Consider the following 25653-nt stretch of genomic DNA (forward strand, 5'->3'; position numbering starts at 1 on the left):
ACCACAGAGCTCCAGGGCTGCAGCCCTGGAGCTGTCTCACTTTAAGCTCTGGGTTGCCTGATCCTTTTTCTCTGGAGCTCAAGTTACGCCTACCCCCATGTCACTGCCAGTGGGAGCAAAGCCAGTCTGGGCAGCAGTGGGAGGCACTATGCCTGCCGGGTGCTCTGGGGCTGCAATGATCTCTCTGCCCAAGGGGCAAGATGCTGTGCCCAGCCCTGTTGTACTGACTCACCCTGAGTCAGGAGGAGCACTGCATTCTGGGATACTGGAGACCAGGACTTGAGTGGAATAGCTTTTGGAACTGTGGCCACACAGTAACGGAACACGAACAGATTGAGGCAGATTGGAGATAACCCTGCCCTGGAGTGGCATAACTTTAAGCCAAATAACGAGTGTTGTAGGCCACTTAAAAGGTGTTAACAGGCAGCCTGTTCAGAGGTTAAGAGCTCCAGAAGCCACCTAAATTTACCATGTAACAAGGATCTTAGAGGTCACGCGCCTAGAGTGCTGCTATACTACTACAATCCACTTGGTGAAGGCTGCAGCTGGATGCAACTTTTAGAGAAGACCTGAGGCTTCTTTGTATTGAGGCCTGAACTGTCCTGTCTTTGGTTCCAGGACTGAAGTGGAAGTGCCAAAAAAGTGGCAGAAAACCAATTTTGTAGCACCCTTCCCTCTTGCTCCCCATTAACAGTATACACATTTAATTTTAGGGGGAATTCACAAAACCTATTCTGACCCTTAGTAACAGTAACACCTAAAACAATTAAACAACAAACAAAAATAAAGCCCTTTAAAGGTTTTGGATCTGAGCTGTCCCCAGACAGGGAAGAATTGGATGGCTATTAAACAGTCTACACATGTTCACAGCTGGCTAGAAGAAGTCATTCAGCACAAGTCTTTCTGTAATTGTGTTAATACAGTTAGGGGGAAATTAACTTTGTTCAATGATCCTCAAACTCATCATTTTTGGCTGTCTGTTACAGCATGTTCTGCTGTAGCATAAACCCTTGAGAGACATTGCTTGGTAGCTGATTGTTTTCTACACAGCATGTGCTTCCTTAAGTGTATTTGTTTATTATGAAGAGTACCTGTGAATATGCCAGTCACTTACACAGAAAACATGAAAACTGGCAAAGCAAATGAAAACACCATTATCCTTTTGGCCTGTAACAATGGTTCTGATTCTTTCCTGTTTATCTGATTTGTGTATTTGTTATGCATTTAGATATTTGAAAACAATGGTTTAAAACAGTCCAAGCAGAAATTCTCTGGAGAAGTAGTGTCCTCAAAGACAATAAAGCATGTAAAAGATATGCATTTTCAAGTGATACAGCAAGTGTTGTAACTATTTACATTTGCAAGAGGCAACTTTAAACATGGGTGATGTCAGTGGGAATGATATTGGGGTGTCATGAGTGGATAGCAATTTTTTTTGCACTGTGTTTTGGTGCTGGATTTTCAGCTACAAGGGGCACCAAACATCATTTACCCAAACCAAGTATTATGCTTTTAAAAGATACACATGCATGCAAGCACGCACACACACATGCACATGCATGCACACAGCAAATCCACAAGGGGTGCAGTGGCAGGGATATACCACCTCTTTGGACCATGCTGTGGGAGCAGCAGACAGGAACTTTTTCACAAGTCCTCAAAACAGGTAAGAATCATATTGCCCCGTTCTTAGTATCCCCTTCCTTCCCCTCTGTGCTCAGCAACACATATCTTCCACTTCCATTGATCCCTTCCCCTGCCCACTACTGATGCTGTCCCTGGCTGATCTGGGCAAACAGGAGAGCTCCAGAGCTGGGCTCAGCAGGGGACAGCAACAGCAGGGTGCCCCTCCGGTGTTCCCCGTAGGGGCAGATTCAGGATTTGGCAAAGGAGGCTGGGGAGGTGGCTACGTTCCCCCTCTCCCAGCCTCCTCCTCCTCCTACTGTTGTGGGCAGACCACGCTGCAGGGGTGTCCAGGGACATTTTAAAGTTCCCAAAGCCGGTGAAAATTCCCCCCTCTCTTTCCCTCTGTGCTCAGAGGCACATTCTCACCCCTCTCTTCCCCCTCCCACTGTTGCTGCTTTCCCTGCTTGGGGGTGGAGAAAGCTTCAGAGCTACTCTTGTCCACTACAGCCAGGCTGCACAGGGCCTAGGTTCGGCTGGAACAACAGTAGCAGCAGCAATGGGCAGAGACTGGGTTCCCTCATACTGCTCAGTCCCCCCAGGAGACTGCTGCTGCTGCCACTGTCAATGCCCTAGCTAAGCCCAGTCCCCACACAGCCCAGCTGGAAAGAGCAGGAGTGGCTCTGAAGCTTCCACCACCCCCAGGACAGAGGGGAAAGCAGCAGCAGGCAGGGGATGTAGGGGAAGGGGAGAAGAGGGGATGTGCCTCTGAACACTGAGGGAAAGGCAGGGGGGATTCTCACCTGTTTTGGGGACTTTAAAGAAGTCCCCAGAGGCTCCTGTGATGTGCTCCAGTCCAAAAGGCACCTGTACCACTGCACTCCCTTTGGATCCACCCCTGGGTTTGTGCCTCTGAATATCCAACTGAAGTCAGCTTCACAGTTTTATTCCAGTCACAGTATGAAACATCTAGATAAATCTTCGAGCCTATGTATTAAGAATGACATCTTTATCATTAAATCTCCCAGATATTTCAGGTTACCTTCAGTCAGTGTCAAGAGCAGGAATGTGTTTCTCAGAGGTGTTTAAATTCTGACTTTCCAGTCCTCAATATCAATAACTCAACATTTAAGTAACAACAGTACAGAAGTATATAATGCTAAAAACACAAACTCAAAGAAAGGAGGGAAAAATAACACTATTCTATCATATTGTGATTTTTTTTATAGTCACTCAACATATTTAAATAAATCTTTCATACTTGTATTAAATCATATAATAGTATATATGAAGACTTCCCCATATTTATTTTCTCTGCTGTAGCAATGGGAAAGGGATAAATTCAAGGGAAACCTTCAATAATTAGATTCCATATATGAAAAAAATATAAATCTGTTATAATCTTCCAAGTATAGAATCTAATTATTGAGGGGCGGGCATCTTATAATTGGAGTCATCTTCTATTTGAGTAAATGCGATAGGGTTTTTTTTGCCTGAAATTATTCAGTTAAACTACTGTCTATGCAAATAGAAAAAATAAGAGCCAAAATACCACAGTGGAGCTTTCCATGTCCTCTTCTGCAGCAAATGCGTCACAACTGCAGTCATGCCTTTATTTAAAAGAAAAACAGGATACTTGTGCTTTTGTTTGCTAGCATACTTTTTTATGAACAGATAGTTCATTTTCTTTGTTGTTGTTGCTGAACACATGCCAGCTCAGAAGCTGAGGCTACATCAGTTTTCTCATCTGACGATCAAGATCATGAATCACCTTCACCAAACTAGAATATGGACTGGATGCATGAATATGAGTATGTCCATTTTATGACTTTGCTTGCCAGAAAGCTTGTACTTCTCTGTGATGAAGTGCAGATTTTTTTCTTGGATAAGTCAAAATCTGGAGCCACTAAGCATTAAATCATTTCAAGTTAAATATCTATTAACTCACTGAGGGACACATAAAAACACTGTCCCTTTACTATCTGGCAAGTAATTCACTTCTAAGCTATCTTGCAAGGTGTACATAATATTGTTTACATTAAAATTGGTGAATTCAGGAATAAAAAAAGAATACCAGGCTAGACTTTCAAAACACCAAATTTGCTTTCACAGGCATGAGTAAATGAATAAATATCTTAAATATGTGGGCCAAAATCTCTTCAGTCATGGAATTCAATGCTACCTAATGCTAACCTAGAAATCAATCATATATAACCATTTTAATTCCTAAATAATAATGCAAAATCTGTCATATTTTGGTTTAATAACCGAATTTGAGTTTCAAACTAAAAATGGGCAGGAATTTGGAACTATTAAACACTTTTCATATCTGCTATCTGTTTTTGTATCCATCTGTTTATTTGTTACTAGCCTGTAATGTGATGAATTTTGACTCTAGCTACTCTTTTCAGTTCCCCAATCACATTCTCCACAGCTGTCCATGGTTCAAGCTATTTTTCCCCAAACAGAAGACATCCCTTCATCAGAGATGATTAATCCTGGATCAGCATCCCCAAAATATAAGCTCTGCTAATGGTAAGCAATAAGTCATTATAGTTACTGGAGACTAGTCAATAATGGAAAATGTAATCACACTAGCTAATATTAACACAAAATAAAAACCCACTCAGTGTAAATAAGCACTTCTCAGAATTCAGGCAAAATGTAATACTAGTACTTTTGGCTCTTAAAATACCTAGTAGCTTTTAAAATATGTGTATATCATAATAGTATTTCTTCCAGTACATCCTATTATAGTAGAAAAGCAAAAGTAAAGTCTACTTTTTCAACCTTTTTAAAGAATTTGAGAATGTCAAAATTTATAAAAATAAAGAATTGGTAACACTGACTAGGGCTCAACCTAATCCAGACCAATGATGTGCAAATATTCATCCCCAAAGGGTCTCTGCCAGTGTACTTCCATCTTGTTCTGTGACAGATCCACTAATAAGTCATTCTATGTTCTTTTGAATAGACTGGTAACAGCCAAAGGAGAAAGAATACCTATTAGTATAAGTATAGCAGCAAACAATCAGCAGTTACAGGCAAAGATACTGCAGTCTTATTTCTATCATGCAAGTACAAGAAGCTTAAACTGCAGGACCCACAGAGTGCTAAATGGTTTAGGAATGCTTTATCAAGCTCCTCATCCAGGATACATTTTCAGTAAAGGCAGATGAGTGCTAAATGGCCATACAAGTATGAATGTATTCTGCCAAAAAATGATGTAAAATTTCCATGTGGCTAAAATTCACATATTGTGTAATTTATGCAATATGGCCAGAGTACAGTTGTAGTAAACATGTGTTTGTGCTCTTCATGAATGGATCCAATCTATGGAAATAGGTATAACAACTCTTTTTATACTGGAACATGACCATAATGAGCTCTTGTGACCTAAGATGATATATGAATAAGTGTCCAATGTGGCAAGAGCATTGCACTGAGAAAGCATGATATGAAACTGCTCAGAATCTCTACATGTTGCAAAGTGTTTAATTAGACTTGGTATAAGTCACAGCTGGCAAAAAATTTCACTAATTTTGTTTGCTCCTCAAGATTTGTCAAATATTTCCCTAATGTCATTAGAATTCTAAACTAGTCATGCTTCATTTTAAGTCCCTCACCTTCAAACCTAATTATATGATTTCTTTCAAATGATATCACGACTGTAAAAATGTACTAGCTAGCAGCCTAGAGCCTAGAGAATGGAAAGCAATTCATGTGAGAAAAATAAATGAATCATATAAAGATGTCTACATATTATTGACAGTTATGTGTATTCACTTCAATATAACTGTTCAGTCTGACTTCCACAAAACTGGAACTTTTTGTAGGGGTAAGTATGTTACAGCATTTAAGAAAATATATCTGTATAGTGAAGGACATTTACAATTTTTCAGCTTATTCTATTACCCAGAAGACAAAGTACAGTGATAAGATTTTGACAAAAGATTTGAATGCAGCAAATGTACCAGGAAGACAAAAAGCAGTGGCTATTTATGCAGAAGTAATGTTTTCTTCAGGCTCCTTGTCTCCCAGATTAATGATTCCTGTGATCACAGATTCTTCTTGAGCTGAGATGTTTTCCAGCTGCTTATTTGCACAATATGGAATGTGGCCACAAAAATACATGTAAATCCATGGATTGGCACAGCTATTTAAATTCCCAAGGAGCATGATAATGGTAAATACCGGACCTAAAAAAATATCATAAGGAAGAGAGAACAGTGAAGAAAGGCATTAGAAAAAGTAATTTATGTTCCATGATATATCTCTTCTTTACATTAATATATGTTTAATGTTGTGTGATCATTTCATCCTGTTATAATGAAAAGGCTAGAATAGCATTAGAAGGTTTCAGTTTACTTAGTTTTTAGAAAAGGTATTGCACTTCTTTAGTTGTCTATGGAATACAGTGCATTGTCACTGTATATGTAACACTATTTATGTGTCATTGTACATGTGACAGATACATTAGAAGTATTTTAATATGGGTGTTACTTCTTTGCCTTGATATATCTCATTTCAAATGTTAACATAGTTCCTTATTAACCTGGTCTATGTAAGTCCTATAAGTTTGAGAGGCACAACAAGATTTTTTTTTAATAAAGCCCATCATGTGAAATCTTTTCAGCAGCCAATGTTATTGTCTAATTTTGTTTAATGTATATCTTTGATCTCTAGAGATCTGAAATTTATAAGTCATATAATGGTCTGCTTTTCACAAGGGAGTTGCAGTATAACATCAGTGAGATTATTGTGGCTCACAGCATTTTATCCTTTGACATTTTGGTATTGGTATTATACATATCCATGGTTACACAATTTTTAATCATTCCATAGTTCATAGCGAATATTTCAACATTCAGAATACATTTTTCCTTTTAGTATCATTGTTATAAATACTAAACCAGAAATCTACTCCTTTATTTGAACACTAGTTATTTTTAAAAGATAGATTCAATTTCTTTAAGATACAAAAATATTTCTGAATGTATAACTTGATCCCTTCCTTGTGCAGATGAAAGTTATAACCCTTTTTTACTATGCTGTTTACTAATCAATACTAGTTCATCTTGGTTACTAATTCTAACCTGCAGAGAAAAAATGATCAAAAGCATGCTTATGTGTATGCATATGCACACACATACACATATACAAAACCATAAAAAAAATGCATTGTAAAAAGCCTTCAGCCACTGTACATCATACCGTATGCAAAATACAATTAAATCAATTTTAGTCACAATCAAATGACTGTCCATAAATTCTATATCTAGATAAAGTTTCTATGTAAAAAAAAAAAAAAAGAAATGTGGCAATGTGATAGTCTGCTATGAAGTTATTTAGGACGTAAAGGGATATCTTACCTTCAGTAACACCACTTGGGAACCACACTGACCACAACTGTGCAATGAAGAAAGGTGCCCAACACAGAACATATGCAACCACTGTCACCACTGTTATTTTTACAGTCTTGATCATAGCCTTTGAAATACAGTTAATACTGCTGGTTCGAGATGACAGGGTTTGCTTCTGATTTGTTATTTCAAACTCATTCTGTTTTTTCACATGTATATTCTTATGGATTATTTTGCAGATTTTAACCTGACATATGATAAGGATAGCTGTGGGAATGAAGAAAATAGCCACAAAAATCCAAGTTACATATGCCCTTGAGCCCCAGGGTTGGATGAATTCGCCCCAACATTCAAATATGCCTGGAGATATTTCAGTCTTAGAAAAGATAAATACCTGTGGAAGGCTAAAGAGCAGTGATACAGACCAGCTGGTGCAAATGGGAGCATTCCAAAGAGCTCTTTTCTTTTGGAAAGTGACCATAGGGTAGCATACTGCTTGGTATCTGTCCACTGTCATGACCACTATCATATAAGTGGAAGCAAACATGCCCACAAGCTGCAAATATTTGATAGTTCTGCACAAGACATCTGGCCCTATGAAAACATCTGTGATATCCCAAATTAATTGGGGAAGGACTTGAAAAAATGCTACCACTAAATCCGCTATGCTCAGGTGAAGCATGAAAACATACATCCTAGACAACTTCTTTCTTCTTCTCCACAGTACCAAAATGAGAATAAAATTGCCCACAGATGCTGTTATAAATATTACTCCCAACACCGCAATCTCTACCTGAGCTAATTGCTCGTCTCTTTCTGGTCTTCCAACTGGATCTGACTTATTTGTCATGCTCAGGAATCGGCGAGGAAAAGGACTTTCAGTCTGATATGTATTATCTTGCATAGAAAACGAAAAATTCTTCATAGTGCACAAAAGCTACTTTCAGTAGCTGCTACTGGCAACTCAGGTTGACTGCTGGGAAGGACTGGCTAGTAAATATATCAGCACTGGTTCAGTTTTCTGTGTGTCTTGAAACAAATCTCTTCATGCATGAATGAACCTTGTGCAGTGGACCTGCATCTTGATAGAATTCTCCCCCTTGCTACAGTGTAAAAAGGCTTTATATAGTCTTCAGATAGAGCCTTATGTAACTTCAGTATCATCTGATTGGCTATAGCTGTTTTAGCCAATAGGAAAGTAAGGAATATGAATGAGATAAATGTATAAATAAGATGAGAGAAGCTCAGAGGCTTGAAATAATCACATCACTTATTCCAGTGAAAACCCTAAATTATAAATAACAATGGCCAAAATCATACTTACATAGTTTTACTTGTGAAATCTTTTCCAAATATGAATTTTATGAAAGCCATAACTGTTTAATTTTATAACTAGGAATGTTTATATGTAATGGAAAAGTTAGGCTTCTCAGGATGCATGGTAACAATCATTCTCTTGGACTCTCGGGAAAAACACCACATCCTAAATGCAGCAGAGGAAAAGAAACATTTTTTCCATTACTTTTTCTGTTTTGAGATCAAAGTCATGTGATCCAGCAAAGAAGGAATTTAAAAAATAATACTTTTTTGCAAGTAGTGGCCAAGATCGGGATCTTTTTCTCAGCAAAAGGGTAGTATAACACATGTGAAATAAATTATATTTATTGGGACTGTTAGCCAGATGACATTTTAATGGAAACAAAATGAAAATTCAACAGGAAATCCAGCTGAGAACAGGTCTCACTGAAAAGCAGGCTCCACCTTTACTGCCATAGACCACATATCCTCTTTTGCCACGACTTTGTGAAATAAAACCCTGCCCTGAGAAAACCTGGTAAAAGAGAGTTTAATTAAAGTGCAGAACAAACAAACAGTGCAGAAAAACATGCTAAAATGTATGTGTCCTCAGAAGTTGTTACTATGTACATTTATATTATGTACATAGTAGAATATACTGTGTACCCGTATATTCTTACTGGTGGTAAATATGTGCCTGTTTTCCTTGCCCGTGCCAGAATATATTGTGCAAGTTATTTGTAGCTGTATAGGTGTGAAGTAAGTATAATAAATCTGTACAGTTTACTTCACTGTGGGCACATCTACACGTAGCCATATGGCGCCTCTGTTACTGTGCTGTCATTTAGTACTTCCTTTTGAAAGTAGCATAACATAGCATCTTGTGTAGACATGCCCACAGTTTGGGTCAGAGGCCACCAAACATTGCCAGTGGCTTCATCATTAGCTGTATGCTAGTATGGTGGAGACTGCACACTCATCAGTAATAATGCTGGAGCAAACAGCCTCTCAGGTCCTTCTGCTTTGTTTTGTCCTTTTCCCTCAAAGATTATCTTCAAAGTACTTGTTCAGTCTTTATTTTCTGCCCTGTTCCAAAGCTCCTGCCATGCCCACCGCCAGTTTACGGAGCCATAATGGCAAAAATTACATTTTAAATGCATTAAATACATTTTAAATGTTTTGGAGCCAAGAGGGGGCCAGCTGGAGCCTATCCTAACAGTGATCTGGTTACCAGTAGTGCTTTTAATATTATTTCCAGCTGGAGAAGTGCTTAAGCAAATACATCTGTTTGAAGGTGTTCAGAGTAGAAAAACGGGGCTACATTCCAGACCAATGGACTATCATCAATATATACAAAGGAGAATTTTTGATGCTTAGTGACAGAAGAGAATATCAACCACTGGTGAGAGCTAGTGAACTACAGAGACAGATGTTACGAAATCCTGGCAACCTACTAGAGTTTTTCTTACATGAAAAGTTTTCAAGCTTCACCAGCCTGGGACAGTGTGGTTAAAATTTAAATGGACGACAAACAAGATACTGAAATAGGCTACAGAGGCTTGACTAGCAGTCTGACTACCCTAGTTCTTGCCCCCTCTCGCTCCTCAGATGGGAACCTCCATGGACTTCTAAAGCAAGGATGCTACTATGAGAATGGACAGATAGCCAACAGAACTATCAACTTGAACTTTTTCACCTATTACAGCCATGGAGAATTATAAATCAAACTGCATTAGATAGTGCTGCAATTGTTTAAATCTAAAACAGCTACCATTATAATCAAGTTACAAACAGAGGTGTATGTGCCAAAATGCGGAGTCATTTGAATCCTGACCCTTTCTTGTAATAATGAACATATGTAATAAATCTGAATCCTTACCTACTTGTTTAAATTCCCCCCTGCCTTCTTTTAATCCATCTTGAGAGTGGGGGTGTGGCGGCGAAGCACCCCCACAGGCGAGTGAGGGAGAGAAGAGGGGACCCACAGACCCCAGACCCCGAGAGCAAGCCCCCAGAAGGGCATACGTACCAGCAGAGGGGCAGCGGGAGGAAGAGCCCCATCCGCGGCTGCAGCCGCACGAGCCGCCATTACGCCGGCTCTGGCAACAGCTGTTCCCCGCGCGGCGAACAGCTGAGCCAATCCCAGCGGCTGGAGCGGCCGCTGCGGGAAGATTTAAAAACGCCGGCAGGACAGGGAAGGGAGGGGAGCCAGGGAGAGAGAGTATGGGTGTGCTGCAGGCTCTTGCACGGAGCGGAGAGGACCCCGCCTGCGGGTCTCAAGCAGGCAGTGTAGGCAAGAGCGGGAAGCCTTTCGCAAGCAGCCAAGCGAGAGGCAGTCAGAGAGTGCACGCCAAGGCACTCTCTCTGCGTCCTGAAGCAGCAGACTCCCAGGAGGCAGGGGAGCGCCCTGTGGATGGGAGGAAAGGGGAGACAGCGGAGGCCCCAGGAGGGGCCTGGAACCAGGGGAAGCACCCACCAGCTCCCCCTGGTTCGGAGGAGTATTATCTATAAGGGAGGAGAAAGGAGAAACCCCTCCCAGCAGGAGGGAGGACGACCGGGAACCGGGGAACTGGTCAGAGGCCATCAGACTGGGCCTGGCAACATCTGGAAGACATCGCCCAGCGGTTGGCGTGTGGACGGGGTGTAGGGGAGGCGGAGCCCCGTGGATCACCGCGTCCGATAACTGTGAGTAACACCATCTATCGGGAGGCCCCACCCAGGATAAAGATCTCCACTGGAGACCCCTCTGAAGGTAATTGAGTACATCCAAGTCGTGGCAAGCGAGTTGAGGGGAGGGGCAACACCCCGATAGGCCAGGCAGAGCGAGGCGCAGGCTCCACAGGGGGAATGGCATGGAAGGGTGAGGCAGAAATGGAATGCCTTCCTGTAAAGCGATACTAAAGGTTCCTTCCTAGCATATCTGAGGAAAATGGATAATGGGCCTTCAAGACTGCATCAGAGGGCAGAGAAGGTCCTGCTTTTAGTGCTGTCCCCCTTCCAAAAGAGAAAAATCTAAGGTTCTGTGGGAAATAAAGGGAACAGAAGGCCCCAGGAAGGAACTCTGCTGGGGAAGGGAGTGAAGAAGCAGACCGTTCCCATTGGGAGAAGCAGACATTATGGAATGAGTAAGGTTGGTTAGAAGCCCAAGTGTAGTTGATAGGGAAGGGAGTCCAGCTTAATATGGCCTAGTGGAGGGGAGATAATCCATCTGGACAGAGGAGAGGTAATCTATAGAGAGTGTTAACATGGCGGACTGTTGAGCTGCCTTGAGCCATACTGCTCTGCTCAGCTAAGACATCCAAACCTAGAGGATATGGTACAAGTAGATGTGGATGCCACCTTGCATTCTATTAGATTGCTTGTTCTCTTCAGAAGCTAAATCCCACCCCTGCATATAATATTGCATGAAGCCTTTTCAGCTGTTCTCCAATTGTAAATGTAGTAGTAAGGATGATGAATGCTATTTACCAAACTCCCGCTCTGGGTCCTGTATAATATGCATCAAATATTATAATACTATTGCATAACATCCCATAGCTAGGGATCTCTGGAATTTGCACTGAAAGTGCGTGGCATGATGGCTTCTTTAATCTTGGAGCTTCCTCCATGTGCTCCCCACTACTGCTTGGTGGAGGGGCCCTGTTGCTCACTGCTCACCACCTACACTTGCTGCCCGCACCTGAAACCAAAGTTTCAGTTTTCTCTTGGCCATCAGGCATGGGTGATGAGTGATGAGTGAGAGGGCCCCTCTGCCAATCGGAGGCAGGGGTTGCATGGGAGAAACTCCAAGATTAAAGAAGCCACCATGCCAAGCACTTCTGGCACCAATTCCAGAGATCCCTACCCATAGCTCATGCCTGTTGTATGGCCTGATCCAAATTCCAGTTCTCTTTTCTGGAGTCCTGCTCACCTTCTGTCAGCGGGCTCTGATCTGGTCCACAAAGCACGCTATTTCTACTTAGTAGACATCTGTGAAAGACTGTGAGCTCTGTACCGGAACAGTAGTGAGCAAATGGTTAAACACTCTGTATTACACCCAGGTAACTAGAGAATTGCTGGAATTACTGTTCTGATCCTTGGTCTAGCATTCGACTGAGGGAGGTGCTCCCCCTCCTTCAGAAAGTGATCTCATTGATCCTCAGTTCTGCTACCCATTTTTTATGTAAATGGCAGATTTTCTGGTGCACCAAAAGTTGTAGGCCTTCAAGTCCTCATTGTGAAGGAGTGAGAAAAAACTCTCCCAAGCTTGCAGCAGGGGGAAACTTACTGACCCAGCTGGAACTGTCTACAAGTGACCAGCAGCCACTGTGGTTTGTCAGGAGCTGCTCAATCAAGATCAGCCCCTCCTGTGGTAGTGTGGGTGTTTCTGACCTGCTGCCAGGGCCAGGAAAGGCAACTGATGGGTACCAGATGAGTACAGGGAGCCGGAAATGCTGAGGCACCGGTGAAGGAGCTCCAAGCCATGGGCAGCCAGCAGAACTACAACTCAGGAGCCCCAGGGGGCTCCATTAATTTTAAGAGCTGCCATGAGACCTGTAGCAGTAGGGAAGGCAGGGAGCACTGGCCGGGAGACACACTGAAGGAAAGGGGCCATCTGGACAGCCAGCAGTGCTCCAAGCAGGTCTTACTTTTGGGTCTTTTTTTCCTTTTACTTTACTGGGTCATAGAGCCTGAGAGGCTGGGCTGCAGCTTCGGGAAAAAGGGTAGAATCGAGCCAATGCTGGCTTAGTCACACTGGCAGGGGAATCGACTTCAAGGAACTGAGTTGATATGGGGAGGTGGACAGACTCACCGCACCTAGGAAGGCAGCAGATGCTGCTGAAGCTTTGAGGATGGACACCAAAGCATCCAAGGCTGGGAAATATCCAAACTGGGCAAAGGTGGCCAGGAAAGCCTATATATTTTCTTTTGGTTCCTTTTATTACTTTTGGGATGGCTGGGCACTTAAGAAAGACCTGCAGCCCTAAAGACTGGATTATTTCAGAGCCAAGGGACGCAGTCCATGGTAACGATGACCCTACTGGCTGAGACTTACCTGAATTCTGTTTCACCATTTGTGTTGTCCTCCATTTCTCCTCCATGGATCATGCCACAACTGACCGATCGGAGGGCCAGTTCAGCCAGGCCTCCATAAGCCAGGCTCAAGATGAATGAGATCTTGGCATCCCAAGTTAAGGATAACAAAAAATTGTTCTTTAGATATATAGGGAGTAAAAGGAAGGCCCAGGGAGGAATAGGACCCCTGCTAAATGGGCAGAAACAATTGGTGACAGACAGGGGGGACAAGGCTGAACTTCTCAACGAGTTCTTTGCCTCAGTGTTCCTAAGTGAAGGGCACAACAAGTCTCTCACTGAGGTTGTAGAGAGGCAGCAGCAGGGCGCCAGACTACCATGCGTAGACCCTGAGATGGTGCAGAGGCACTTGGAGGAACTGGATGCGTTTAAGTCGGCAGGCCCAGATGAGCTCCATCCGAGGGTACTGAAGGCACTGGCTGACGTCATTGCGCAGCCACTGGAGGGAATATTTGAACACTTGTGGCGCAAGGGCCAGGTCCTGAAGGACTGGAAATGGGCCAATGTGGTCCCCATTTTCAAGAAGGGGAGGAAGGAGGACCCAGGCAACTATAGGCCAGTCAGTCTCACCTCCATCCTAGGCAAAGTATTTGAAAAAATTATCAAGGCTCACATTTGCAAGAGCCCGGCAGGAAAAATTATGCTGAGGGGAAACCAGCACGAGTTCGTAGCAAGTAGAGCATGCCTGACTAATCTAGTCTCTTTTTATGACCAGGTTACAAAACACCTGGACGCAGGAGTAAGGGTTGACGTCGTTTACTTAGACTTTAGGAAGGCCTTCGATATGGCCTTCCTTTTTTGTATCCCACACTATACTGGTGAACAAATTAAGAGGCTGTGACTTGGATGACTACACAGTCCGGTGGGTGGCGAATTGGCTAGAGGGTCGTACCCAGAGAGTTGTAGTGGATGGGTTGGTATTGACCTGGAAGGGTGTGGGCAGTGGGGTCCTGCAGGGCTTGGTCCTTGGACTGATACTGTTCAAAGTCTTCATCAACGACTTGGACGAGGGAGTGAAGTGTACTCTGTCCAAGTTTGCAGATGACACAAAACTGTGGGGAGAAGTGGACACACCAGAGGGCAGGGAACAACTACAAGCAGACCTGGACAGGTTGGACATATGGGCAGAAAACAACAGAATGCAATTCAACAAGGAGAAATGCGAAGTGCTGCACCTAGGGAGGAAAAATGTCCAGCATACCTACTGCCTAGGAAATGACCTGCTTGGAGGCACGGAAGCAGAAAGGGATCTTGGAGTCCTAGTGGACTCCAAGATGAACATGAGTCGGCAGTGTGACGAAGTCATCAGAAAAGCTAATGGCACTTTATCGTGCATCAGCAGATGCATGACGAACAGAACCAAGGAGGTGATACTTCCCCTCTATTGGGCGCTGGTCAGACCGCAGTTGGAATACTGCGTGCAGTTTTGGGCACCACACTTCAAGAGGGATGTGGATAACCTGGAGAGGGTCCAGAGAAGGGCCACACATATGGTTAAGGGCTTGCAGGCTAAGCCCTATGAGGAGAGACTAGGGCACCTGGACCTCTTCAGCCTCCACAAGAGAAGGTTGAGAGGCAACCTTGTGGCTGCCTATAAGTTCATCACGGGGGCACAGAAGGGAATTGGTGAGGCTTTACTCACCAAGGTGCCCCTGGGGGTTACAAGAAATAATGGCGATAAGCTAGCAGAGAGCAGATTTAGACTGGACATTAGGAAGAACGTCTTCACCGTTAGAGTGGCCAAGGTCTGGAATGGCCTCCCAAGGGAGGTGGTGCTGTCCCTTACCCTGGGGATCTTCAAGAGGAGGTTAGATAGGCATCTAGCTGGGGTCATCTAAACCCAGCACTCTTTCCTGCCTATGCAAGGGGTTGGACTCAATGATCTATTGAGGTCCCTTCCGACCCTAACATCTATGAATCTATGAATCTGGAGGGGCCAAGAACAGAGGAAGTGCCTGTTGAGAACCGAAGGCGCAATGGATGCTGTAACCACAGGGTGGTGCTTGGACAGGGTGTAGGGGAGGTTGGAGTCCCATAGAAGAACCGGACCCAGCTCCTCCAGGACTACATGCAGCAGGAGTAGACCACTGTAACGGGGGGGGCCTGCTCGGGGTCCATCTACTGGTGGCCCCGCCCACCTGTTATGGGCCAACCGCCCATCTTCTCTTCTGCCATACCTTGTTGTTAATTAATTGTTGTTAATTAAGCAGGAGGCTGTCCATTGCATGCCCCAATGCCAGGAGACACTATCTGTGGCTCCATTCCTCCCCTACACTGCAGATGGTATTTGTAAATTCCTCTTTATGTTGGGGTCTCGGCCGCTGTGGGCCTACCCCTTTTCTCTCTAGCTAGGCCTGTCAGTCAAAAAACCCCCACTAATCAGGGTTTGACTCCCAGGCTCTAGCTCTCAAAAAAAACCTCACTCGGGCTCCTGCGCTCTTTGTGGCGCTGGGGTCTGCTCACCCCCAAATACTGTGCCCTCTCTGGTGCTAGGGTCCCCACACTGCAGTGGGCCCCCAATGAGGCCTCCTCCTTCCCCAAATAGCCTAACCCAAACCACCAGTCTTAACATTCAACACAAAACATAGGCTTTTAAGGCCATATAATGGAAAAATGATAATACAGAAACAAGAGAGGCAACATGCCTGCTTCCTTTAGCTGATCATGAGGATGGCTCAGGGCATGGCATAGCCTTCTGATAAACTGCAGCCGCGGCACCATGGTCACTGGGAGTCCGCCTCCCTGCTGCTCCTCTGGCCTTCTCCACTTGCCATTTGTAGGATCCTGGCCTTCCTCTTCCTGTCACCTGACCAGCTGGCAGGGCTTGAGCCTTAACCCCTACTTGACCGGCCAGCCATGACTGGAAGGTTCTGGATTTAAAGGGACCACCCTGTCTCTTAGTAACAGGGTTAGGGTTCCCTGTTACAACCACCTGCCGCCTAAGACAAGTTCAACATCAAGACGTGGCATGTGAGAATCAGGCTATCTCCACTGGGGTGCTAGAGCTGGGTGTGCTCATGTCCCTATGACCCAAGCTCACAGGGCACAGGGCTGTCGGGCCCCGCAGCCCTATCCTATACTATGCCGACACTCATCCCAGAAGTTAACCAACAGCTAGGTGTGTTCTTCTCACCAGCTGGCAACTAGGGATGTCAAAGGTAATCATTTAACTGATAACTACAATGATAACCGGTTAGCTAGCAGCATCCTTTAGGATGGGCACAATCTGGTAGGGAAGAGGGGGAAGGAAAACCATGTTGCCCCAGCAAGAATCAGAAGGCAGCAGGGCAGGCAGGAGGGAGGGAGAGAGAAGTGAGGAGAAGGGGAGGGGAGGGGGAGGAAGATGGGCAAGGGGGACTAGTACCCATAGCCTAAGAGGAAAACAGCAAGCAGCCTAATGACTCATCAATTTAGCACTTAGTTGCTCATTTACAGGTGCCCCTCTCTCCAAGCCCAGTGCTTCCCATGGGCTATGTTGTCTGACTGGGCTTGCCTCCTCTTCCCCTCCCCCCAGTCAAAGGGCTCTGGGATCTGGAGTGGCTCCCACCAGCAGCTGTTTCCAAGCTACTGTGTTATCAGTTAATTGTTTAACCAATATTCTTAGAGGAGGTTAAATGAATATGCTGGGTGGACATCTTCAGTTTTGTTCAGCTGGAATTAGAATTATTGAAACAAGCAAAAGCCAGATGGAAAACTAAGTCTTAAATGATGCACAATATAAGCAAGCTACCAATTAGTTTTTGTTCCTTTGGAGGCTGGTGGGAGATTAAGTAGAAAACCCAGACTATGTAGCCCACAGCAACTGTGGGATAGTATTGAAGGACTAGCCAAACAGGATTCTAATAGACAGAGTCAGCTACCTCTGTACAGCAAAGTGCAGTGATTATTAGTGTAGACATAGCTAAAGGGCAAGCCCATTGTGTGAAAGACTACCACTTCTGCACATACTGAATAGGTCCTTCCTTTGCAAATAGTTCTACTAGCATAAGTTTTTACTCTATTTCAGATATAATTTGGGTTAATATATTTAGTAGTGTTTAAGCCTTAGCGCAGCACACATACTCTTTGCAGTTTCTTCATTCATTTGAAACAAAGTTCAGGATAAATTTACATAGATATTAATTTTTTTTTTTAGAATTATTTTTAATTTTTTTTTAAATGTGCATCCAGCATGATACTATAACTCATTAAGAAATAATGTCCAGCACACCTACTGCCTAGGAAATGACCTGCTTGGTGGCACGGAAGTGGAAAGGGATCTTGGAGTCCTAGTGGACTCTAAGATGAACATGAGTCGGCAGTGTGACGAAGCCATCAGAAAAGCTAATGGCACTTTACCATGCATCAGCAGATGCATGACGAATAGATCCAAGGAGGTGATACTTCCCCTCTATCGGGCACTGGTCAGACCACAGTTGGAGTACTGCGTGCAATTCTGGGCACCGCACTTCAAGAGAGATGTGGATAAACTGGAGAGGGTCCAGAGAAGGGCCACTCGTATGGTTAAGGGCTTGCAGGCCAAGCCCTACGAGGAGAGACTAGAGAACCTGGACCTTTTTAGCCTCCGCAAGAGAAGGTTGAGAGGCGACCTTGTGGCTGCCTATATGTTCATCACTGGGGCACAGAAGAGAATTGGTGAGGTTTTATTCACCAAGGCGCCCCCGGAGATTACAAGAAATAATGGCCACAAGCTAGCAGAGAGCAGATTTAGATTGGACATTAGGAAGAACTTCTTCACAGTTAGAGTGGCTAAGGTCTGGAATCGGCTCCCAAGGGAGGTGGTGCTCTCCCCTACCCTGGGGGTATTCAAGAGGAGGTTAGATAGGCATCTAGCTGGGGTCATCTAAACCCAGCACTTTCCTGCCTATGCGGGGGGTCGGACTCGATGATCTGTTGAGGTCCCTTCCAACCCTAACATGCATGCACCAAACTGGCTTCATGCACCACATACAGCATACATGGCTGGGGCCAACATGTGTTGCATGTAGTGTGGGGGGTCAGTCCAAGACCCACAAGCCAGATCCTAGTGCTCCACAGGCCAGATACGCCCTGCAGCCCATATCTTTAACACCTCTGCATTAGAGAATGACCCCAAAAAATTGCTTTTTAAAAAAGAAAAAAATTATACATGTAACTCAGATAGTTATGCCAAAGCAAAAAAAATCGTATAAATGGATCTTTACGTCTAGTCTATCACTGGATAGCCAGAAAGCTGATAGGGAGGAACACTGGAAGTAAGCAGACATATGGTAATAGCTAAACAACTCTATGAATATAAGGCAGACAGGGATACTATCTGGGGTATGGCAGAACACTCCTAGCAGCAACATTTAGCACATCCTTAAAAATCTGCAATGTGCACACTTCTAGCACTGACCTTAAGGCATTAGAAGACAGCTTGAAGGCTGTGGTTGATAACAATGAAACTTTCTTCCATAAACGTAATGCTCCTCCAGGGCCAGTCCAAGACTGTAGAATGAGCTCCTGCAGGCAATAAGGATGCTTACAAACATTAGCACCTTCTTCCTCAAGTGCGAGCACAGGAAGCCTTTTTTGACTTTACCTTCAGTGATAGAAAGAAACATAGACAGCCTTAGGGGTGGGCGACTGCCCAGGGCACCTGCCCAGGGCACCATGATCAGGGGGGTGCCAAACACCCTGCTGCTGTGCCCCACCCTGGCCAATCCTTGCCCAAGGCCAGCTGAGCCCAGCCACCACCCCATATCCCAATGGGGTCCTCTCATGCACCCCCATCTGGGGTAGCACCCCTCCCCCGCTCCCCATTGCCTGATGATGTGGCACAGGGAAGTGGGGGCAGAGGGAGATGGGGGGGTGGGCCAGCCCAGCCCTGCTGCCTTCTGATTGACTCCCACCCTTCTGCTCCTCCCTCTCACAAACTTTCCCTTTCTAGCCACTGGCTGCACTCTGCTCCATGTGCCCATCCCAGCCCACCCCATGCCCTCTGGAGCAGGTAAATGCTCTGCTCCACTCCAGTCCCCCCTGTGCTGCTCCCCACCCAGGTGGCCCCAGCCCTATGTTGGGCTCAGGTGGCAGCAGGACATTTCCCTGCCCTGTCATGACAGCCCCAACAGTGCAGCTTGCCCTGGCAGCCTGCTGGAGGGCAACGCAGGGCAGGAGTGGTATCATCTGCCCATGGACTGGGAGGTGGTGTCCCTGAGACCACTGCTCAGGAGCAGCCAGGTTGGGCAGTGCAGGTAGGGTGGCATGTGATCTAGTCCTATGCCCCTGCCTCTGCCTGCAGCAGCGCTGTTGAGGTGTGAGGGGGAGATACCCGAGGGGTTAACTGGGGGGGCAGGGCAGCATCAAAATATGAGTTTGCCCAGGGTGCCTTTTTCCCTAAAGCTAGCTCTGCATGTAAGTTACCAAACCAAGCTACTAGACCAAAGCATTGGACTATGTTCACAGTTCTCCCTGGAAAGGGAATGGAAGAGAGAACAAAACATATGAGGGTGTTTCAGAAACTTATGGCAACATGGCTGCCCAGGCTGTACATCTGCAACCAAGTAGGAAATTATATGGGGAACACTGATGACAGCATTGTTAAACACACTTACCATTTAGAACTTGGTAGAGAAATGATGTGGTCCAGTAAATGATCATTGTATGCAAAATAGTTTTATTTTGAAATTGTCTTTAGTTTCTAAAACACCCACATACGTGACCTATGTTACTTAAGTTGTTTATTGTAGTACTGGTAGGTGCGTAGTTAATATAAAACAATTTAAGAATTTATATGGCATAAAAAGTAGCAGAGGTTGAGACTGTTTCCAGGCCATCCACTTACACCCCTTCTGGAGTACTTAGTGCCATTTGCAGTATCATCAGCTCCTGATGGAGACAGAAGTGTTGTGGCTACCCAGTACTTTGGCATGCATTTTTTTCAGTGGATTCTGAGTGGGACAAGAGGTTCTGAGTACAACTGATTGGAATAGTGTTTTCTTTTCACCCAATTAAAAATTCCAGCTTTTTTGAGGAGGAGAAAAAAAAGAGTGAAAAGCTGAAAACTGAATCATTTTAGGTCCCCCAAAGCCCCACTGACTAAGAACATTTTTCAATGAAAGCAGAAATTTTCTGTAGAAATATTGTTTTTCATTAAAAAACCCAGATTTCCATCAAAATGCACTTTGGATAGAAATTACCAGCTGGGCCAATCTGTGGATTCTAGTTCCATTCATGCCACATCTTAGTACGTTGTTTTTGAAAGAATTTTACAAACATTATTTGTTAAATAAATACTGTTACTCTCATTTGAGTGATGTGCCCAATGTTACATGGCAAACCACCATGAATTTCTGGAAAAGAATCAGTTTTTGTGGCTTCTAGTCCTACATTTAAAGCATATTATTTCTCAAGGAAGACACTCTTTTTCAATAGATCTGATAAAGAACTTGGTTAGGAGACACTACATTCTTAATAGATTAGCCAGAATACTGAGAGTCAGTATACTACTTCTCCATGTGATACAGCTTTAATCTGAGTCTTTAATAATGTCATTACCTCTGAGACTGTAATTACAATTATTTTCTCAATAAAGGGCAATGTAAGGAAAAATATTAAGTGTTTCAGTTTATAAAACTATCCTGTAAAACATATCTCATGGCTTATACACATATGCAATTATATTTGTAAAGGTACATAAACATGCAAAACCTGATAAATTGACCTATACTAATGATGAGATGAAGGGTTTGATGTGCTGAATCATTAGAAAGGAAGTGTGATTGTGTGGCACTGAACAAGGGGTTGGTTAAATTCTTATCTCTGCCACAAACTTCTGTGATCTCTTGTGTTACTTCATATTTGCAGAATACGGATCACAAGGCTTCTTTTCTTTCACTTCTTGCCTGTTAGATTGCAAACTTTTTAAGGCAGGAAATAGCTCTTAATTTGTCTGTGGGGGCAGGGGGGGGATGTGCATGTAAAGCAATATAACACAATGGGGACCTCTGTACCCCCTGCATTTGTACCATAGTACAAAATAAAATATACATTTTGCCATATAGTACAAAATCAAAACACAGCATTCTTTGTTAGCCTGACAAAGGGTTTTTGAACCCAAAAGCTTGCTTAATAACTATTCTCCAACCTTTTGGGTTGGTCTAATAAAAGATATCAAATTCACCCAAGGAACCTTGTCTGCCTATGTCCTTAGACCAACACGGCTACAACCTAAGCCCCTGCATTCTTTGTTATGCATTTAAACCTTTTTAAAGAAAAAAAATAGTCTGGTCCTGGGCAGACTTGAGTCAAAATAGGACAACTAGGAATATTAGCCAAGATATAACAAAGCCCTTGACTTTGTCTGATTCAGACTTTTTTTTTCAGTGCTCCCCAAAGTGTGCTGAAGAATTAACACTAGAAAAGACACTTTCTTCCCACCACTTAACCTGGAAGCTCTTCCCTCTCCATAAAAATACATTCATTTCACAGCTGGGTATGTTCACTGTTGGTATTTAATGAGGAAGGAGGGAGGGGAAATTACTTTAATAAGATTAAAAGCCACATTAAAGCAAACCCAGCTTTACATCTTTAAACTGCAGGACTGCAACACATCAAATTAATGTAATTACCATTACAGAACAGTGTGGGATGAGATTGTACTAAATTAAATGCATCATTCATTAAGAATTAGCCACAAGCATTATAGTAGTATATTGTAACTGAAGATTCAGAAGGTCATGCAACTCTTATCCTAAAAGAGTAGCATTAACTATATAAAATAGAGTACCATGTGCCTTTGTAATCCCCTAAGAGAGTCTGTCAAGAAAATAACCTTTTAACCTGCCTCACTGAAACTGGGAGCTTTATTGTTCATTGGAGGTCAAATTCTTAGATCAGATGGGTGTCTCTTGACCAACTGTGGCAGGTAGAAGTCTCTCTAGTACACATATGGAAGATTTTGCCCTTAAAAATGTAGCTTCCCTTCCTAATTGCTACATTTGAATACCCACAGCAGGACTTCACTCACTTCACTCACTTGTAAATGATTCTTTAAATATAACTTTCTTTCAGCTGGTGTTGGAAACTGTTGTAATATTAAAAAAAAATTGTTCAATATCCTGAACACCTAGAAAATATTATTATTGCTATAACCATTGTACTAAGTTAAATGCATCCTTTATTAAGATTTAGCTGCAAGCATTATAGTAGTATACTGCAACTGAAGATTCAGAAGATCATGCAACTCTTGTCATAAAAGAGTAGCACTAACTATATAGAATAAAGTACTGTGTGCCTTTGTAATCCCCTAAGAGATTCTGGTTAGGGGCCTGCAGGCAAAACCCTACAAGGAGAGATTGAAGGCCCTGGATCTCTTCAGCCTCCGCAAGAGAAGGCTGAGAGGCAATCTTGTGGCTGCCTACAAATTCATCGGGGCTGGGCAGCCAGGGCACCCCTTGGAGTGTTTACCAGGGCACCCCTTGAAGTAACTAGGAACAATGGCCACAAACTTAAGGAGAGCAGATTTAGGTTAGGCATCAGGAAGAACTTCTTTACAGTGAGGGTAACCAGAATCTGGAATAGGCTTCTAAGGGAGGTGGTGCTCTCCTCTACTTTGCGGGTCTTTAAGAGGAGGCTAGACATGCACCTGAATGGGGTCATCTGACCCCAGTGCTCTTTCTGTCCAGGGCAGGAGGTCAGTCTCGATGATCTGCTGAGGTCTCTTCTGACCCAAACATCTATGAATCTATGAAAAGTGAACTCCTTTTAACAGGTACTACCTATTCAAATCACTATAATTGCTAGCTATGCTGTACAGCAAACATTACCTTTCCTCCCATTACACCATCCTAGATAGATTCTTTATATTAAAACTCTTCCAATTCCAATCTCTGACATTTCTAGTACTATAGAGAACTGCTCTCATTTACAGGAACCACTGTGGTACTGGAGAGCGGGGAGGTCAGGAAGATGGACAAGTGGTGGGCTGGTGAAAGGACTGAAGGTTGTGAGAAGAATACGATGCGTTTTGGTGGGTGAAAAAGATGTTTTGTTCCCAAAATGATAAATTTTGGGGATATCAATTCATTTGTTGACATTTTGGCATCAAGACAGTAGTGGAATAAGTTTCATACTGATGATAATGAACTGAGTCAGAAGAGGTGTCTCTCGAGGATTAGGATAAAGTTTTGTCCTACTTAACATCTTGAGTAAACATCTAAAATGCATCCACTAAATGCATAACTAACATTTTTGGCACTTGCATTGCCTACTATCCTACGAGTTAGCCCAGTGGTTGGGGCACTTGGCTAGGAAACAGGAAATCTGAGTTCTAGTCCATAACATAGGTTAGGTATTCTTTAGAGTCCTCTCCAGCCATCCTCCTGAAGATGATTCATGGGGGAATCAGGAGATAATATATAGGACCAGGAAGAGACAAACGAGCTAGAGGAAGGCTGGCTCAGTGGAACTAATGGTGCTCCAAAACGGAGGCGCTCTGATCCCAGCCTTTGCCCTCAGTGAGGTAGAAACTCTTCCCCTAATGTTTATCCAATGAATATTAAATGCAAGATGCAGAAAACCATTAGGGAGCATGATGCTGTCTGCTGTGTTCTAGGGTAGCAACTTGGCAGGGAGCATATCTGGATGATCCTATTCCACCACAGGTCTAGAATTCAAACTGTGCCTACATGTGAAATATAGCAGTTACGCAGCTACATTAAGTACCAAAGTAAATCAGTATATAGGATTTAGTTTTAAATGAAAGTTGGTCACATCCTCTCAGGAACCCTGAAAAATCCACTTAAAATCAAATCTGAGATTCACGTTCTATAATCCTGATAAAGAGTATATGGTAAGAACAATGAATGTTTTTCCAAAACTTCAATATTACGGTTAAGTAAATTATTTGTTCACATAACCTTATGGATCTCATAATGACATGAATTTGAATCTTTTTATGATTGTTGTTCCTTTGAGACATCTAACCCTCCTACTGCAGGAACTTAATCCTTTTGACTAGATGATGTTGGGATGAAAGGAGAAAATAAGGAAGAGCTCAGAAGGTTTCTTCAGTTGCCAAGATGGATACGTTTATAAAACTTTCTATCAAATGGAGCTGCCTTTTCTATAACTGTCACCTCTGTGACATTTCCTATATAGTTCAAGAAAAAATTAATAGGCCCCAGTCCAATTAAAGTGCTGAGCACCCTAAATTTTCCAGCTAATGTGAGATGAAGACACTAAGCATCTTTCAGTGTCAGGCCTTGAATCATTTGTATTCTAAGCACAGCCATGGGGAAGCTTTACTCACAAGCCTACTTTGTATTTGGTTGAGTTGTTTAATCCTAGGATTAATAATTTTTAATTCTTCCCCAAAGAGGGAGAGATACAAAAGGGACCTGATTGAGAGGAAAAAGCAATGACAAAGCATACTGCAACAAAGAAAATGTTCTAGGCAATTAAAAACAGCGCCCATGTCAGAAACCAAGCAAAATAGAAAACAGATTAAAGCACTGAGTGTTTAAAGAACATGATGATTTGTTTCCTCATCCATTACTCTCTATTCTTAATACATTGAGAATTCTAAATGAATAAAATCAATTGTGAATTAACTTTGCAATGTAGTAGCTTTGAAAGCTAGGTCTGCATGAGTTCAGTTTTTTGCCTGTTTTGGCCTTTTTGGCTGCCATCTAGTGTTATAATATAGAATATCCAATTTCTATATTTACAAAGTTAAAAAAAAACCCAAGAGGATGCTAAAGCTTCTGCCTGTTGTCAGAGTCATCGTCGGCAGAGGTGGCAGTGCCTCAGAGTCGAGGAAGACATCCGTCAGGCTTGATGGGTCCTCAGGTGACTGAGGAGCTCAATTCTGGATACACACATTCTTTGGCAATGGGGGTATGTTGTTGCGCAGGAGAATGGGATTCGCAGCCCTGAGTTGGTCTCCTTATCCTTCCTCTGCTGCCACCGTTCCACCTCAGTATCAAGTCATTGGTGGACCAGGTGGCGCCACACCGAGCGGTCATTAGCTTACTCCTCCCAGCCATTGGTGTTGATGCCTCCTTGCTTGTGGGCGACTTGGGTGTGTCTTTGTACCGTTTCCTTTGGCTGCCCTTTGAGTGTTTCGCAGATCTGAGTGCCATTGTTGACAAACCAGCCCTGGTTCTGTCATGATGCGAACCCAATAGTCTGTGCGCAGGCGTCTTGGATAGCAGACCTGAGTTGCTCCCAGCATGCCTAAATGGAGATGTCATCAGCAGTAGGGACTTGCTCCAGTGCACTATACAACTGGGCCTGGAACTCCTCACACTGTCCCCAGTCGTTCAGAGCTGTGACA

At 43.5% G+C, this 25653-nt stretch overlaps 1 protein-coding gene across 1 annotated transcript; it reads right to left on the minus strand.

Annotated features, from left to right (window-relative positions):
* Positions 1 to 1057: 1057 nt before the first annotated feature.
* LOC102570746 (arg8-vasotocin receptor-like) lies at positions 1058 to 8095 on the minus strand. The gene is made up of 2 exons (XM_006274525.4): positions 6996 to 8095; positions 1058 to 5822 (listed from the first exon to the last, which is right to left on the minus strand). Exons 1-2 carry the CDS (start codon positions 7909 to 7911, stop codon positions 5623 to 5625), a joined length of 1116 nt encoding a protein of 371 aa, XP_006274587.1. The 5' UTR covers positions 7912 to 8095; the 3' UTR covers positions 1058 to 5622.
* Between the last annotated feature and the right edge of the window lie 17558 nt (positions 8096 to 25653).

This window comes from Alligator mississippiensis, chromosome 4 (assembly GCF_030867095.1).
Source record: "Alligator mississippiensis isolate rAllMis1 chromosome 4, rAllMis1, whole genome shotgun sequence".
In the NCBI taxonomy this organism is placed as follows: Eukaryota; Metazoa; Chordata; order Crocodylia; family Alligatoridae; genus Alligator; species Alligator mississippiensis.

Excerpts from the sequence above, each read along its gene's own strand:
- LOC102570746 (XM_006274525.4), bottom strand. The coding sequence starts at position 7,911 with ATGAAGAATTTTTCGTTTTCTATGCAAGATAATACATATCAGACTGAA. Across the intron at positions 5,823-6,995 it reads CCCAAGTGGTGTTACTGAAG|GTCCGGTATTTACCATTATC; the intron begins GTAAGATATCCC and ends ATATTTTTTTAG.